This window comes from Geotrypetes seraphini, chromosome 3 (assembly GCF_902459505.1).
Source record: "Geotrypetes seraphini chromosome 3, aGeoSer1.1, whole genome shotgun sequence".
Lineage (NCBI taxonomy): Eukaryota > Metazoa > Chordata > Amphibia > Gymnophiona > Dermophiidae > Geotrypetes > Geotrypetes seraphini.
Window position 1 is genome coordinate 380,179,760 of NC_047086.1, and position 15,777 is coordinate 380,195,536.

The following is a 15,777-nucleotide window of genomic DNA, read 5'->3' on the forward strand; positions in this document are numbered from 1 at the left end:
GGCGGGCACGGTCCTCCGGCAAACGGGGAACTTTCGAGTCCGACAGAGTCTGAATCAACTTATCCAAGTCCTCTCCAAATAAAAACGACCCCCGAAAGGGAAATTTAGTAAGCTTAGCTTTGGACGCAGCATCCGCCGCCCAAGCGCGCAGCCACAACACACGCCTTGCGGCCACGCCAAAAGCCATGGACTTAGCCGAGATCCGCACCAAGTCATACAGAGCATCCGAGAGGAATGAGGCAGCCATCTCAATCTTCGCTACCTCCTGATCCACCAGAGACCAGTCGTCAGACTCTCGATCCAAGACCCGCTCCGCCCACCGAAACACGGCGCGAGCGACCAGTCCCCCACAAATAGCCGCCTGGACCCCAAAGGCAGAGACTTGGAAATTTTGCTTAAGGATGGTCTCCAATTTGCGCTCCTCAGAGTCCCGCAAGGCAGAACCGCCCTCAACAGGCACGGTATGCCGCTTGGAAATAGCCGAGACCACCGCATCCACGACTGGCGAAGCTAACGTAGCCCGATCCCCTTCAGGAATGGGATACAGGCGAGCCATGCTGCGCGCCAGCCGAAACGGCGTCTCCGGCGTTTTCCACTGCTCAAGAATAATATCCCGAATATCCTGATGCATAGGAAAAGAGCGGGAAACGGAACGGATCCCTCGTAACAGAGGGTCCCCCACACGCGGAGTCTCCGGCGGCGCGTCCTCAAAACGCAAAGCCGAAGAAACCTGTTGAATAAGGTCAGGCAGCTCATCTCTCTGAAAAAGGCGCACCACGGACGCCTCGTCACTGGAGAACGGGAAACCCGACAACCCGCCGCCAGCTTCCGTCCCCTCCAGAGGGTCCTGGAATTCCTCAGAAGGGTCCAGGTCCTCCTCCAGACCGACACGTTCCTCCGACCACAAATCCTCGTCCCACGACACCCGCGGACGCTTGGACAAGAGAGGCGGCGGAGGGGACGTCACGTCAGACGAGAGAGGCAAAGCCGCAGGGAGCGCGGAGGAAACCCCACCCCCCGAGACCCCCTGGGCGCAACCGGGACCCCCAGCCGCCTGAAAATAGGCTTTGCATAATGAAAAGAAAAAATCAGGGGAAAAACCCCCCGAGGGTCCCAAGGGACTCCCTGCCACAGCAGGGGACCCAGCAGAAACCTGCCCCTGCTTAGCCAAAACAGGGGGAAGGTCACCTGAGGTGGAAGACAAAATGGAGGGGCCAGACAGAGAAGATGGCGTCTTTCCCGCCAAAACAGCTCCCTCCATAGCCTGCAGCGGCTGAGAGACCTGAAAAGTCTCAGCCGCTAAAACAGGCAAGCCGGCATCAGCTGTCAAAATATCAGCTGAGAGGGAATCCTCTAAAACCCGACCGTCGGCGGCTCGGGGAATCCCTCCGTGGGCGGACGGAGAAGACCGGGCTTCACCACCGTTCCCTGCCGACTCGCGAGGCACCATCGGCGGGGAGCTCTGGGCGCCTGCAGCCGCTGCCGACGGAGCTCCTCCACCGCACCGGCCTGAACACCGCTTGCACAGGCCGGCCGCGAGTGCCTCGCGTCTGGAGCACAATGAGCACTTTTTCCCTTTAGAAGTGCTCATTGCTCCATACGCGACCTAGCTGTAAAAAAGTGCCGGTTAGTTGAAAAAATACAGTAAAATACAGTTTTCTTAAAGGGATACAACCCTCCAGACCAGCACTACCTCAGGATTTTTTTTTTTTTTTTTTACAGAACAGACTCCACAGGCTCTCGAAGCAATATGCCTTGCTTGATTTAGGGGGCAAGGCTTACTGCTGAGGCTCCTCTAAAAAAATATGGGGAGGTGGAGGAAGTGGGGGGAGGGACCCCGCTCGTGACCCGCCGGGTTTGACACCCCCGAGGTCGGACGAACCCCCAAACAGAGTCCGTCCAAGCTCCGTCCGGCTAAAAACAGGGACAATAAACCTCTAAACAAATTCCAACAGCCCTACCAAGGGAGATGGGTACAGATCACTCAACACCTGCTGGAGACTGAAAGAAGACTGAGGGAAATAGAGAGGAGGGGCTAGGATATACTGTCCCAAAGTTTTGTTTTCAGTCTCCACCTGCTGGTCATGATTAGATATATACCCAATCGTAAAGTTAACCTCTACTGGTCTGGAGAGTGCTAAAGAATAAAGATAATTTTTTGATATTTATATTATTGATGTTTTATGAGTGTGATCAGAGGGTCTTTTGTATTCAATGTTGTTTATGTTTATAATGTTAGACTTGTAGGGAAGCCTGGACTTGTTGCAGCTCCTGAAGATGCTGAAGGCGAAACACAGTTTTGTGTCGGGCTGGCCTTTCAGCTGGTAGCTCAAATTGAATAGATACAGAAAGAAATGATATCCTGCTTCATGAAGATTTTTGATTAGCAACATGCCAAAATGGTGGTTTGGAACATATAGATTTGAGCTTATGTTGATGAAAACTAATTGATGGATCACATGAAGGGGTGTAATTGATAGACTAGTTGGGGTTTGGGTTTCCCAACTTTGTCTAAACTTTGAAATAATTGTTATATATTGTCTTAGGAAGTGTTTTGATTAGGACTGTGGTATTTAAAAAAATAAATATTATTTATAAATTATTACATGTTAGTTTATTGTGTGTGTTATAGCTCTCCAGATTGAATGTCAATGAATATGCATGAGATCCATTTGCATACAATGGAGGCAGTGCATGCAAATAGATCTCATGCAATATTCATTGGGGAAATCCTGAAAAACCAACCAGATTGCAGCCTTCGTTCCCCACCCCTGGGGTAGTTCATAAGACTATGGTAAAAATTCAACCTTATCAGAACATGCCTCCACAACTCTGGATGACACTTTGTCCTATTGTTGGGAAAATTATTGTGGGATTTCGCAGGGTTCCCCTTTATCCCCTACTTTGTTTAACATTTATCTTGTTTCTTTGGGAAATTTGTTGCAAAGTTTAAAGCTTAAGTTTTACATTTATGCAGACGACATTACTCTAGTCATCCTGCTAACCTGTCTGTCACTCGAATTTATAAATTCTCTAGTAACCATTTTAAATCAGATTGAGCTTTGGATGACTGCTTTTTAAACTGAAACTAAATACAGAAAAACTAAATTATTTCTAGCAACTCCCAATGATAAGATCAAAGAAACAATGATACATGTGAATGGTCTGGACTATAATATTGAACAATCCATAAAAATACTGGGAGTAACTTTGGATAAACATCTTACCTTGGAAAAACATACTGATTTATTTTTTAAGAAATGTATCTCGGTGCTCTGGAACTCCGCACCATTAAGAAGTATTTTGACGAAGTCTCTTTTCGTTTGTTGGTGCAGTCTTCTATCTTAAGTATTCTTGATTACTGTAATATTGTATATTTAGGGGCTTATAAGAAATTACTCAAAAAATTGAGAGTGGTTCAGAATACTGCTGTTCGCCTCATTTTTGGCTTTAAAAAATGGGAGCATATTACTCCTTTTTATCAAAAACTGCACTGGTTGCTGGTGGAATCCAGAGTCTTGTTCAAGTTCTCATGCATTTGTTATAAAGCAGTTTTTCGTATGTCACCAGGCTTTCTTGTTCCTTACCTTTCTTTGAGTCACGCTAATAAGAGTACACGTAGAGTGCATTTGTTTACATATCCCTCCATTACAAGAAGTTCCTTGAGAGAACTTTCTCATTTCAGGCCGCTAAATTGAATACTTGGCTGTGAAAAATTATGTTAGAGGCTACGTCTTATTTCGATTTTAGAAAATTGTTAAAGATACAACTATTTGATAGGTTGGTATCTTAATGCATTCTGTCTTAATTTTTAACATGTTCTTCCTTATCTTAATTTGATGTATTTTATCTGTATGGCATGTTTTAACTGATGGTATTTTACTTGCATTGTATGTATTACCTTTTTGTTGTGAACCGCTTAGAACCTTTTAAGTATGGCGGTATATGAAAAATAAATTATTATTATTATGAATATGTTCTACCTCATATAGATATAGTTCAAATTTGAAGTAGTTTGGGACAAATTTAGAGGTTATTCATGGTCCCACAATATCATAACAATGAGGGTTACAAACTGTTACTTAATATTGGTTGGATACTAAATAGCTATTTTTTCATGCTGTTGTTATTGCAAACAGTTTTATTGCTATTTGAATAACAACTTAGTACTAGAACTGCTGCAAATCAGAAAGTTAGTTTAGTAATAAATAGGCACTTGAAAACCAAGTTGTCACATTTTAGGATAAAAACTAAGTACAGGCACACCACTGATTTTCCGACACCCTGTTCTAAACCTTTGTCAGATTAATGGTTTTGTCAAACCAATGGTAGTCACCTTAAGAACATGCACCTAACCCTATGCACCTCTCCTCTGTTCCATCTCCCCCTCACCTCGTACCTTTTTAAATCTTTGCCTGTGGTGAGCAGCATCTGCAACCTGCAGCTCATACCTACCTCAGCTGTCCCTCTAATATATCTTCCTGGTTGTGGGACCAGGAAGTCATGTCAGAGGGAGAGCCAACAAACAAACGAAGGTGACTGATCAATGTTCAATATCCTTTATTGTTAGAAATAACTCGACACGATCGTGTTTCGATCCCAAAGGGTCTGCCTCAGGAGTCTAAAAACATGGACACATATAATAATTACATATACATTAATATTAAAAGAATGCTCATACACATCTATAAAAACAATAAAACAGAAACATAAAACAATTAATAAATCATATGTCTATTCTTTCCTATCAGTGGTAAATCATGGAGAATTTCTTGAAACATGAAGTGGCCATACATATCCATATGACCAACACAAAGTAAATAACTAATAAAGCAATAAAACTTGGAAATCCATGTATGTACATACAAAATGATAATTACACCATGAAAGCTGAATGTAAATTCATCAACTCATATATGTTATAAAATTAAATATGATTTGTTCTTATGTGTCATAAAACCTATATGAACTGTTTGTTATCATAAATGTATAATGTTAAAACTGATTCAAAAACAAACAAACCGCATAAGGGCACTGATGAACTGTCCAGTTCATAACTTCCAACCAATGGGGATGTTTTTTGAATGATGATGTACTTACACATTGATAAAAAGGCTGCTTTGAAAGAGGTAGCTCATCAGGCCATGTTCAAGGTCTTGGAAATATGGCCACATGCAAGAATACCACATCAGTGAACAGACTCAGGGATTCACATATTGATGAAACTTTATGATGAATTTGAGAAGCTAAAAAAGAACCGTCACAAATACAATGAACGTCTTGTCTATCTTTTTGATGTTGCTACCAATGATGCATTAGTCACAATGAAAATTGAAGACAATTTCTAATCATGTAGCATGGCTGGTATTGACAATGTACTTGCAAAGAATGAGCATAGAAAGAAAGTATAAGAAAAAAGATTTAGTAAGTTTGCAGCCAAAGCAGAGGCTCAAAATATCATTGTCAGTAGTTCTACACAGCCAACTGCTACTTCTCTCTCTCCGACTAGTGGATTATCTGATTCCAAGAATATTGCTGAAGTTGATCGACATTGTTCAAATTCAGATGCTGATTGTGAAGTCAGCAGAACCCATTGTTCCAGTTCTCAGTCAGAAAATGGCCAAAAGGTGAACATTTGCTAGACAGCTCACTCCCGATGTTCACGGGACCTTCAGCCACTCTGAAGGATGAATTCCTTGACAAAACAACAAATTCCATTACTTCTGCATTGGGATGGACAACAACTCCTGGACATTAATGGAAGTAAAGAAATGGTCAAGAGATTTGCAGTACTTGTCACTAGCAACGTAGAAAAGATATTACTCAGAGTTCCAAGGAACTGGCAAACAACAAGCTGAAGCCTGTCTCACAGTACTGGATGAGTGGAGTCTTTGAAGACAAGTATGGGGACTGGTGTTCAATACCATATTTTTCTGAGGAGAGGAGGACATTTCTCTGAGTAAGTATATATTTTGCTCTCAGCTTTGATAATTTTGGGGATAAAAGCTAAATTGAAGATTCCTTTATATAGGTGTTAGGAAACAACAAGGCAAACCACTGAATCCAACATGGAACAGAAGAAAAGGTAGAAAATCTGGAGATAAGTTTAAATTTATTCAGAGTGCTTCCAGTAACAATGCCCAATGCATTTTGCTAAACAAGGCTGCTTCAGGGGCGAGTAACTATGACAATAAAACATAACAAAAATGCCAATTTAATAACAATATATAAAAACGTAACTGAAAAACAAATCCACATATATTAACAGACAAAGAAAAATGGCTTACCTTGCAGGTATCAAACAGCTTCTACTAGTAATAAAAACTAGCTGGTGTAAATGCACAGCTCACTCTAATACAAGTTTACTGACTTACTTTACCACTTTCTCACTTAAAAAGGAATATAAGCAGGTTACAATGTTAAAAATCTAAAGAGTAATTAAGAAAAGAAATGCAATAATAAGATAGCCCCTTCCTAAAGCCACCCAAAGGGAAAAAACAGCCATTAAAACTTTATCAATTAAAAACAATTCATAAGGTAGTGTAGGAGTAAGAGTGAACACCAGGGATATGGGCTTGGTTAAAGTAGGCCCATCTTGAGCAAAGATGTCATCTGAGCCTAAAGCAATATATGAACAATGCCAACTGGAACTGCCTCAATCTCAACAGGTTTTGAACCTGAAAACACAAACCAGAAAAGGTATGTGAAGGATGATTTATTGGAGGTGAAGAGATAATTTCTTCACCAAACTTAACAGACAAGAATGCATCAGAGACAAGCATAGATGTTCTCAGTGGAGAGAATTATCGTTCTAGGATATTAAGAAGTGTTGCACCTGAAAGTAACAGTAGAATAAGGGATTTGAATCACCTGGTTTACTTCTAAGCCAATCAGAACAAGCCTCCAGTAGTGGCTCTGGCCTGCTATTGTTGGGATGAAATCCTCATTAATATCTAAAATTGGTAGCATCCTTGGTTCAGTTGTGAGTAGAAGTGGTGGAACAACATTGTGTAGTCCTGTAGCAATGTCTCCCATGGATAAATGTGAATATATGCCTGTTAGCATGTCCCTTTTCATACAGAAGTAGTGATTAGCTACTTTGTTTTTCTTTTTCCTAAAATTCTGCTGAGATGTCTTTTCTTGTGTCCCCCTCACCCCCCACATTCACACACAGTTTGTGGTCTAAAAGTTCCTTTGTTATGATCTCTTATAAAGAGTAAATGCCAGTTTGCAGCAGTATTTTTTACCCAAGTATATACTGTCAGAGATTCAGTTTGCCATATTACCACGCCCACCCCCTCCCAATATGTGTACTTTTGCAGTTAGTAAATTCTAAATATGCTAAGTCTATTTTCTCTACTTTAACTGCATGGACAGAATACTGGAAACACTGCCAACAGTTAGTTCAGAGGCTTTGCAATTACTACTCGGTAACTGCAAAAACTTTAAAGGTCCCTAAGTTTGAAAACTAGGATAATAAATAAATCCTTCCTTCCCAAACTATTATCCCAACTTCTAAGCCACCACTTCTCCCTATATATTTCAGCGTTTGATAACAAATCAATCTGAAAATTGAACTAATCCAAATTGTTCCTGCATCATTATTAGAGCAATAAATTCCCAGACCCTCTCTGTTAATCTGTCCCATGAATTAAAACAGATTTTGTAGTCTACAGTAATGATTTGATGTCAATTTATTGGGATCCCTTTAACAATTCAAAACAATTATACATTTGATTAACTCACACATCTATGTCTCAAACCAGATCAGATTATAAATAATATGATTAACCTGTAAGATTCCACATCTCATATCAATTTTAAATCCAAAAAATGTACGTAAATTGTGCTTCTCAGTAGATGTTGCTAATCAATTAATATCTAGAAACATGGATCAAAGTAATGTACCAAAAGTAAAAACATTACAGCTACAAATAGGTATTATATATTACATGTGAGAGGAGGATGAAAGCTGAAAATTACAACATGACAAATCTTCAAGAAACTAAAATCACAATTCAGCACTCTAATCTTATTTCTTCTCCATGCTAAAGTCATAACATTCAGGAAAAATATTTTCTGTTATACAATCTAAACAAGTTAGAACAATCTAAGGCCCCTTTTACAAAGCCAAAGTAGCCATGCTACTGCAGTAAATGCACCAAAGCCTAAAGGAATTGAAGGGGCTTTGGGCGTTTGCCACAGCAGCATTGGTTCTGCGACTTTGTAAAGGAGGATATAGGTTCTGGATTCTTATATGGTGCCGATAATTGGCGGCCACCGAACACGTGTCAATCACGTGATAGCACTATATTGAGAATTGTGCCTTCTAAGAAAGATAAGCACCGGAAATATAGGCCTATATTTCCAATACCTATCTTGCCATGAATGACACCTAATGCCACTTTTGGTGTTAGCCACACCCATTGTGGGATTAGGTGCCATAAGCACCTAACTAGGTGCAAGTCCAGCGCCTTTTTTTTAGGTGCTGTTAGGCACTTTAACGTTGCAGTTTGGGGCTGTTTTAAACAGAGTTTCTTAATTAACTTAAGTGCTAACACCTAAGTTTAGGCGCCATTTCTAGAATTTCCCCCTAGTGCTAAAAAGCACTGCATAGTATATCAACAAAAATTTACTGGAAATCTCAAAATTGCATGAAAATATTGTTGCACACATAGATCTAATGAAATTCTTGAAGTCTTTTCTCAATTACAAAATTAACACTTTTGAATATTTTGATTCATTTTAGTACTAGGAAGAAAAAGAAACAAAGGCAAAACAAAATAATAAACAAACATTTTGAATTATTTTTATCAAACAGCAAATACTTCTGCTTAGCACATTTTATTTATTCAACTACTGTCATTCAAACTGAGGAAATTATAGTTTTAGAGAAAAAAATGCAGAGTACCTCATAAAGAAACAAGTATATATATTTAGCTGATTTACCATTCAGCTTCCCCAATGGCTTTTGAGAATACATAGTCTTTTCCACCGAAGCTCATGACACCATCTTTCAAGTAGAATTTCCATTTGTTTTTACTTCGATGGATCTGGTAGAAAATTGAAATCCATTCCACAGAACACAGGAATATATTAAAATTCATTAGCAATGAATTAAATAGTTACTTTTCAAATTCAGGCATAGGGTCTAATTTACTAAGGAGAGTCCCTTTGTGTCAACAGGGGAAAACCTCAATAAAACTGTTTCTTAAATTACACTATGTAAACATATTTTTTATTCCTGGGCAGTAAGTATAATGGCCTAATTGCTCATGCCTAAAAAGTAAATAAAATGTCTGTTATTTCCGTAAAACTTTGCTTTTGTGATCAGGTTGTTTACAATTTATCTGTTTAAAATGTGAAAACGCCAAATTTTCATGTTTTCATTCTTATACACTTATTATAAGAGGGAATTATAATAGCAAAACAAGGGTGATACTGAAAATACTGCTTTGATTAATCACCCATCAGCAATCTTTTTGTATATAAAATGACCACACAAAATAATAATAATAACTTTATTCTTATATACCGCCAACAATCTTGCAAGTCTTCTAGGCGGTTTATAATAAAGAGAGACTGTACATACAGCGAATTACAGAGTATAGCAGTGTACATCTGATAATGGGAACATTAATGATAATAACAACAGTTCGTATGCTGCAGGGCCTTGAAGTGCCATGCGGCTTACAAAGAATTAGAAAAATTCCATAAATTGAATGGGGTATTCATAGTTTGTGATTGGGGGTTAACAGTTTACAAATTCAGTTTTGGGAATGATATTGCGAAGGGGGCTATTGTCCTGGTTCATTACCTAGGTGTTTCGAGAACAGGTACGTTTTTAGGTGTTTTCTAAATTCTCCAGTCATTTGTGTGAGTAATTAGTTTTTCTAAGTCTTTGCCCCATAAGGCTGCTTGATATGATAGAAGTTGTTGGTGGTATCTCTTATATTTGCATCCTCTAGCCGGTGGGGAGACGAACTTCAGGTGTGTACTTCTCTCATGTCTGTTGGATGGGAATGAGAAGAGGTCTGTTATGTATTTAGGGGCTAGACCATATAATACCTTGAAGCAGAGACATCCCAGCTTGAACTTCGTGCGTGCCTCCATTGGCAGCCAGTGCAGGAGTTGGTAGGAAGGGGTTATGTGATCGGACTTCTTCAGCCCGAAGATCAGCCTGACTGCTGCGTTTTGTATCAGTTGCAGTCTTTGCATTTGCTTCTGGGAGATTGTCAGATGGGTAATGTTGCAATAATCAAGGTGGCTTAGTATAAGGGATTGTACTAGAATTCTGAATGCTGGAGCGTGGAAGTATGCTCTAATGGACCTAAGTTTCCAGAGAGTGAAAAATCCTTTTTTGATTAGGGAGTCCACATGGTCTTTCATGGTTAGCCCTTGGTCTAGTATTACCCCGAGAATCTTCATCGTTGGTTGAATGGGGTAATTAAGATTGTTAATGAGTAATGATTTTGTCGTATTATGTGCATGTGGCGAGGCTATAAAGAATTTAGTTTTATCTGCATTGAGCTTCAGTTTGAATTCTGTGGTCCATTGTTCCATCAGGTTTAGTGCTTCTGTTGCTATGGGGGTGATTTTGGAGGGTGACGCATTAAACGGGATAATGATTGTGAAGTCATCTGCATAACTGAATACTTTTATAACTCGCTTGGTCAGTTGCGTACCTAGTGAAGATATATAGACGTTGAAGAGTAGTGGGGATAGTGGGGACCCTTGTGGAACGCCTGATGGGTTTCTCCATGTTTTAGAGAGGTTGTGGTTGAAGCGCACTTGATAGGTGCGGGTCGTAAGGAATCCTCGGAACCAGTTAAGCACCTCACCTCCGATGCCGATTGCGTCTAAACATTGTAGCAGTTTTTTGTGATCCACCAAGTCGAAGGCTGAGCTCATGTCGAATTGCATGATTAAGGCATTATAGCCCTTGCTGAATAAGTTGCGTATGTATTCTAGGGTCGCTACAATTACCGTCTCAGTGCTGAACAGAGGTCTGAAGCCAGACTGGGTTTCATGTAGCAGCGAGAACTGATCAAGGTAGTCCATCAATTGGGTGTGTACTAAACCTTCCATTAATTTTGCGAAAAATGGGATGGATGCTACCGGTCTATAGTTAGTTTCTGATGTTAGGGATTGTTTACGATTTTTTGGGATAGGGGTGATTATTATGTGACCGTTTTTCGATAGGAATTTTCCGTTTTTGAAGTTATTGGACATATGACTCCATAGTGTTAGTTTAAAGTCTAATGGGGCTGCTTTCACAATGTTGGGGGGACAAGGATCCAGGATACAGCTTGATTTGGTATATTTGTTGTAAAGCTTTGTGAAGTTATTCCATTCTGTTTCCTGAAAGGAGTTCCAAAACATGTCCACTGGTATTTTATTTTCATGTATGTTGGCTATTTGATGTTCATCTGTGTTGTTTGTTGGGCAGTTGTTCCTTAGGTTCACAATTTTTGAGTCGAAGTGTTGTGCTAGTTCGTCTGCTGATGGAAGTTTTATGTCGTGCATGGATTGACTGTGGCGTGTGGTGTCGAATAAATTTTTAACCAGGTTGAACAATTCATGAGTGTTGACTCCTTTTGAACTCGTGTTGTATGTATGTATTTTGGATGAGTAGAATTTTTTTCTTTTTTCTTTTATTAGTTGTTTGTAGTCCTTTATATTTGATTTCCAATTGTTCCTGTCAGATATTTCTCCTGTTTTGTTCCAGATCCTTTCTAGTCATCGAATTGATTGTTTCATTTTTAATAGTTCAGAATCGAACCAGTTGTTATATTTATTTGAGCGGTTTATTCTGTTTCGTTTGGGAGCTATTTTGTCTAAGATGGATGTGCTTGTTTTCGTCCACTGTTCCCAGAACTCATCCTCTTCGTTTATCTCCTCTCGCGATTCGTAATGAGCCCAGTATTCTTCTGGGTTGATGTGGCCCCTTGTGAGGTGTTCTTTTTTTATCATTGGGTGAGTTTTTTCTTTTGGTTGGTTCCAGATTAAGCTAAAGTAGTAGGTGAAATGATCAGACCAGATGTCGTGGTTCCAGATTCCGTCGGATATGGAAATAGTGGGATTTAGGATTTCTTTTGAGGACATAGCTACCAGATCTAGCTGGTGGCCTTTTTCATGGGTTTGTGTGGGTGAAGGGAGGATGAAGTTAAGTGAGGATAGGAAGTTTTTGAAATCTTTTGTGTCGGGATTGTCCTCGTTCTCTAAATATAGGTTTACGTCTCCTGCTATAATATTGTAAGACGGAGTGATTGAATTGTGTAGAATGAATTCATAGAAGTCCTCTCTGGCCTTTGACCAGCATTTTGGCGGAACATAAAATAGAATACAGGAGAGGTACTCTTCTAGATCCGTATTACTAATTTTGCATGCTAGTGTTTCTAATTGGTTGGTTATCTTGGAATCTACTAATTCAAGTACAAGTTCTTCCTTGAGGATGACTGCTAGTCCTCCCCCTCTTCTGTCTTCACAGTTTAACATGTGAATTTTGTAGTTATCAGGTATTAGGTCATTTAGTATTGGATCCTCTTCAGACAGTAGCCATGTTTCCGTTAGAAAGAGGCAGGCTAGCTTCTTGCTGATGATCCAATCTTTGATTAAGAAAGCTTTGTTCCTCACTGATCTGGTATTGAGGTAGGCGCAGGGAATAGAGGTAGTTGTGATGGGTATGGTGGGTGTAGTGATTTTGATGGGTTTTATTTCCCTTGACCTTTTTTTGAGGGTACGGTGAGGTCTACTGTTACTTGTGATTATTTCAATGTGATTTACTCTTTCTTCCTGTTGGTTAATTAGGAGCCTAGTGGGTGTGTCAGGGTCATGTACGGGGTGAAGCTTTGGATTAAGTGATATAACGTTTCTAACGTTATTGCTTAATAAATAAATCAATAGGATTAGTAAGAGCTTCATGTTTGCTAGTTTTCTGGTTTTTGTAATTCCTTCCAGTATTGATTGTTATGTTGGTTTTCTGTCGTTACCAATAATACTTTTGTAAGACTGTGGGGGGGTTCGAGTTGGGGTAGTAGTCAGCGATATGTTCTCCTGTGCCGGGAGGGGGAGGAACGGGGGTCCCACGCTCCTTACCTTGTGCTGAGGGGGCTGGCAGAGAGGTAGGTTTTAAGTGGTTGTTTCTGACTTGGTGGTCAGCAGGTGTTCCGGTGGAGTGGTCTTTGGGGCGCAGGTTTTCCACGCGGGTGCTCCACGAAGGCGCTGGTGTTGGTGCGGGAGCTGGGCCATTTTGTAAATGTAGTGTCCTCCGGCTGGATCCGGGGGGGCGGAGCGGGGCTCCCACGCCGGTCCCGATCTGGCTGGCCTCTGCTGGTGCGGGCGCTGGGCCCTTTTGTAAATGTAGTGTCCTCCGGCTGGATCGGGGGGGCGGAGCAGGGCTCCCACGCCGGTCCCGATCTGGCTGGCCTCTGCTGGTGCGGGCACTGGGCCTTTTTGTAAATGTAGTGTCCTCCGGCTGGATCGGGGGGGGGGGCGGAGCAGGGCTCCCACGACGGTCCCGATCTGGCTGGCCTCTGCTGGTGCGGGCGCTGGGCCATTTTGTAAATGTAGTGTCCTCCGGCTGGATCGGGGGGGGCGGAGCAGGGCTCCCACGCCGGTCCCGATCTGGCTGGCCTCTGCTGGTGCGGGCGCTGGGCCATTTTGTAAATGTAATGTCCTCCGGCTGGATCGGGGGGGGGGGGGGGCGGAGCAGGGCTCCCACGCCGGTCCCGATCTGGCTGGCCTCTACTGGTGCGGGCGCTGGGCCCTTTTGTAAATGTAGTGTCCTCCGGCTGGATCGGGGGGGGGGGGCGGAGCAGGGCTCCCACGCCGGTCCTGATCTGGCTGGCCTCTGCTGGTGCGGGCACTGGGCCTTTTTGTAAATGTAGTATCCTCCGGCTGGATCGGGGGGGGCGGAGCAGGGCTCCCACGCCGGTCCCGATCTGGCTGGCCTCTGCTGGTGCGGGCGCTGGGCCCTTTTGTAAATGTAGTGTCCTCCGGCTGGATCGGGGGGGGAGGAGCAGGGCTCCCACGCCGGTCCTGTTTTGGCTGGCCTCTGCTGGTGCGGGCGCTGGGTCCTTTTGTAAATGTAGTGTCCTCCGGCTGGATCGGGGGGGGGGCGGAGCAGGGCTCCCACACCGGTCCCGATCTGGCTGGCTTGGAAGTAGGATAATATACAAGCAGGAGAAACAGGTGGCTTTTAACTACAGTAAAAGTCGGCTCCTCTGTGTCGGGAGGGGGGCGGAGCAGGGCTCCCACGCTCCTCTCTCAATGCAGGGTGAGCCAGAGAAGAAGGCAGGCTCTCCGGTGGTGAAAGTCCTCAAAAAGTTGGCTCCTCTGTGTCGGGAGGGGGGCGGAGCAGGGCTCCCACGCTCCTCTCTCGATGCAGGGTGAGCCAGAGAAGAAGGCAGGCTCTCCGGTGGTGAAAGTCCTCAAAAAGTCGGCTCCTCTGTGTCGGGAGGGGGGCGGAGCAGGGCTCCCACGCTCCTCTCTCGATGCAGGGTGAGCTAGAGAAGAAGGCAGGCTTAATACGTGCTTAATAGTGAAAGCTCAGATCCACAACTATATCCCAGTGAAATATCACAGAGAAGCTGTGTAAAGAGACCATCATTGCTTCTTCACAGTCTCACCCACTATTATTATATAAGTTCTAACAACATCCACAGCTCCTAAAAAAGGAACAAAAACTACTTATCTTAGTACAACATGACCTTAACTGATTACAGCCCATAGACATATACTGTGGTAAAGTTCAATAGGCCTCACTGCCATGCTGTTCCCACCAGAGGAAAATTCTGAGCAGAAGAGACTTTTTGTACCCCTCCTGATGGAGCCAACTGGTGAAACCTGGGTTGGGGGGATGGTGAACATGCATTTTGTGCAGCAGTGGTGATTAAGAATGTACCCGGAATAGCTGTAAAGACTACAGTACCACCTTACTAAGATAAGTAGTTTTTGTTCCTTTTTTAGGAGCTGTGGATGTCGTTAGAACTTATGTTATATAGTAATGGTGGGTGAGACTGTGAACAAGCAATGATGGTCTCTTTACACAGCTTCTCTGACATATTTCACTGGGATATAGTTGTGGATCTGAGCGTTCACTATTAAGCACGTATCATATTTTGTGTGGTCATTTTTTTTATATACAAAGAGATTTATAGATTGCTGATGGGTGACTAATCAAAGCAGTTCATTCTTATACAGTCATAAAAAGTAACATATGCATCACAATTTACATGTATTTATATTGAAGTTATAAAAAGATGTCCACAGAAGATTTAGAAGTGAATTTTTTTTTAAAAGATGTGTTATTATATTTTAAATCACTTTCATGAATCAGCTCCCAGATGTAGTCTCCCATCATGTTCTCATTTATATTGTCCTTGGTAATAGCATGTGAAGTTCAATATATCTTGCTCCTCTAAGTATACTCCCATGTTCTCTTTGAATGTCTCAAGATGAACATCAAGGATGAACTCAGAGACATCCTGCTGCCCATTTTACTGTAATTCTTCACCAGATTCTCAACCAACTATATGTAGTTTTTGGCCTTTTATTGCCCAGGAAGTCCCAAACTACTGCAACAAAGCTGTTCCAAGCCATTTTCTCTTTTCTAGTTAGCTTTTGGGGAAATTCCTTCCACTTTATCTGTGGTCTGACGAAGACACCAGCTTTGACCTTTGCCTCAGACAGATTAGGGAAGATGTCTTGAAGGTACTTTAAGACTGCTGACTCATTATCTAGAGCTCTGACAAATTGTTTAAGCTCAATTTGATA

The 15,777-nt window shown here is 42.0% G+C and overlaps 1 protein-coding gene across 4 annotated transcripts in view; it reads right to left on the reverse strand.

Moving 5' to 3' along the window:
- The window catches only part of GTF2A1L (general transcription factor IIA subunit 1 like), a 175,061-nt gene that overhangs the window by 40,780 nt on the left and 118,504 nt on the right, over positions 1 to 15,777 (reverse strand). For 2 of the 4 annotated variants that reach the window (XM_033937754.1, XM_033937753.1), the window contains one exon: positions 7,695 to 9,053. The exons of 1 other annotated variant lie outside the window; for it this stretch is intronic. In XM_033937754.1, the coding sequence (XP_033793645.1) occupies positions 8,946 to 9,053 (108 nt within the window). In that variant the 3' untranslated portion in view covers positions 7,695 to 8,945. Of the gene's footprint in view, positions 1 to 5,086; positions 5,247 to 7,694; positions 9,054 to 15,777 lie in introns of those variants that run through there. One more of the 4 variants, XM_033937755.1, reaches the window with a different exon arrangement.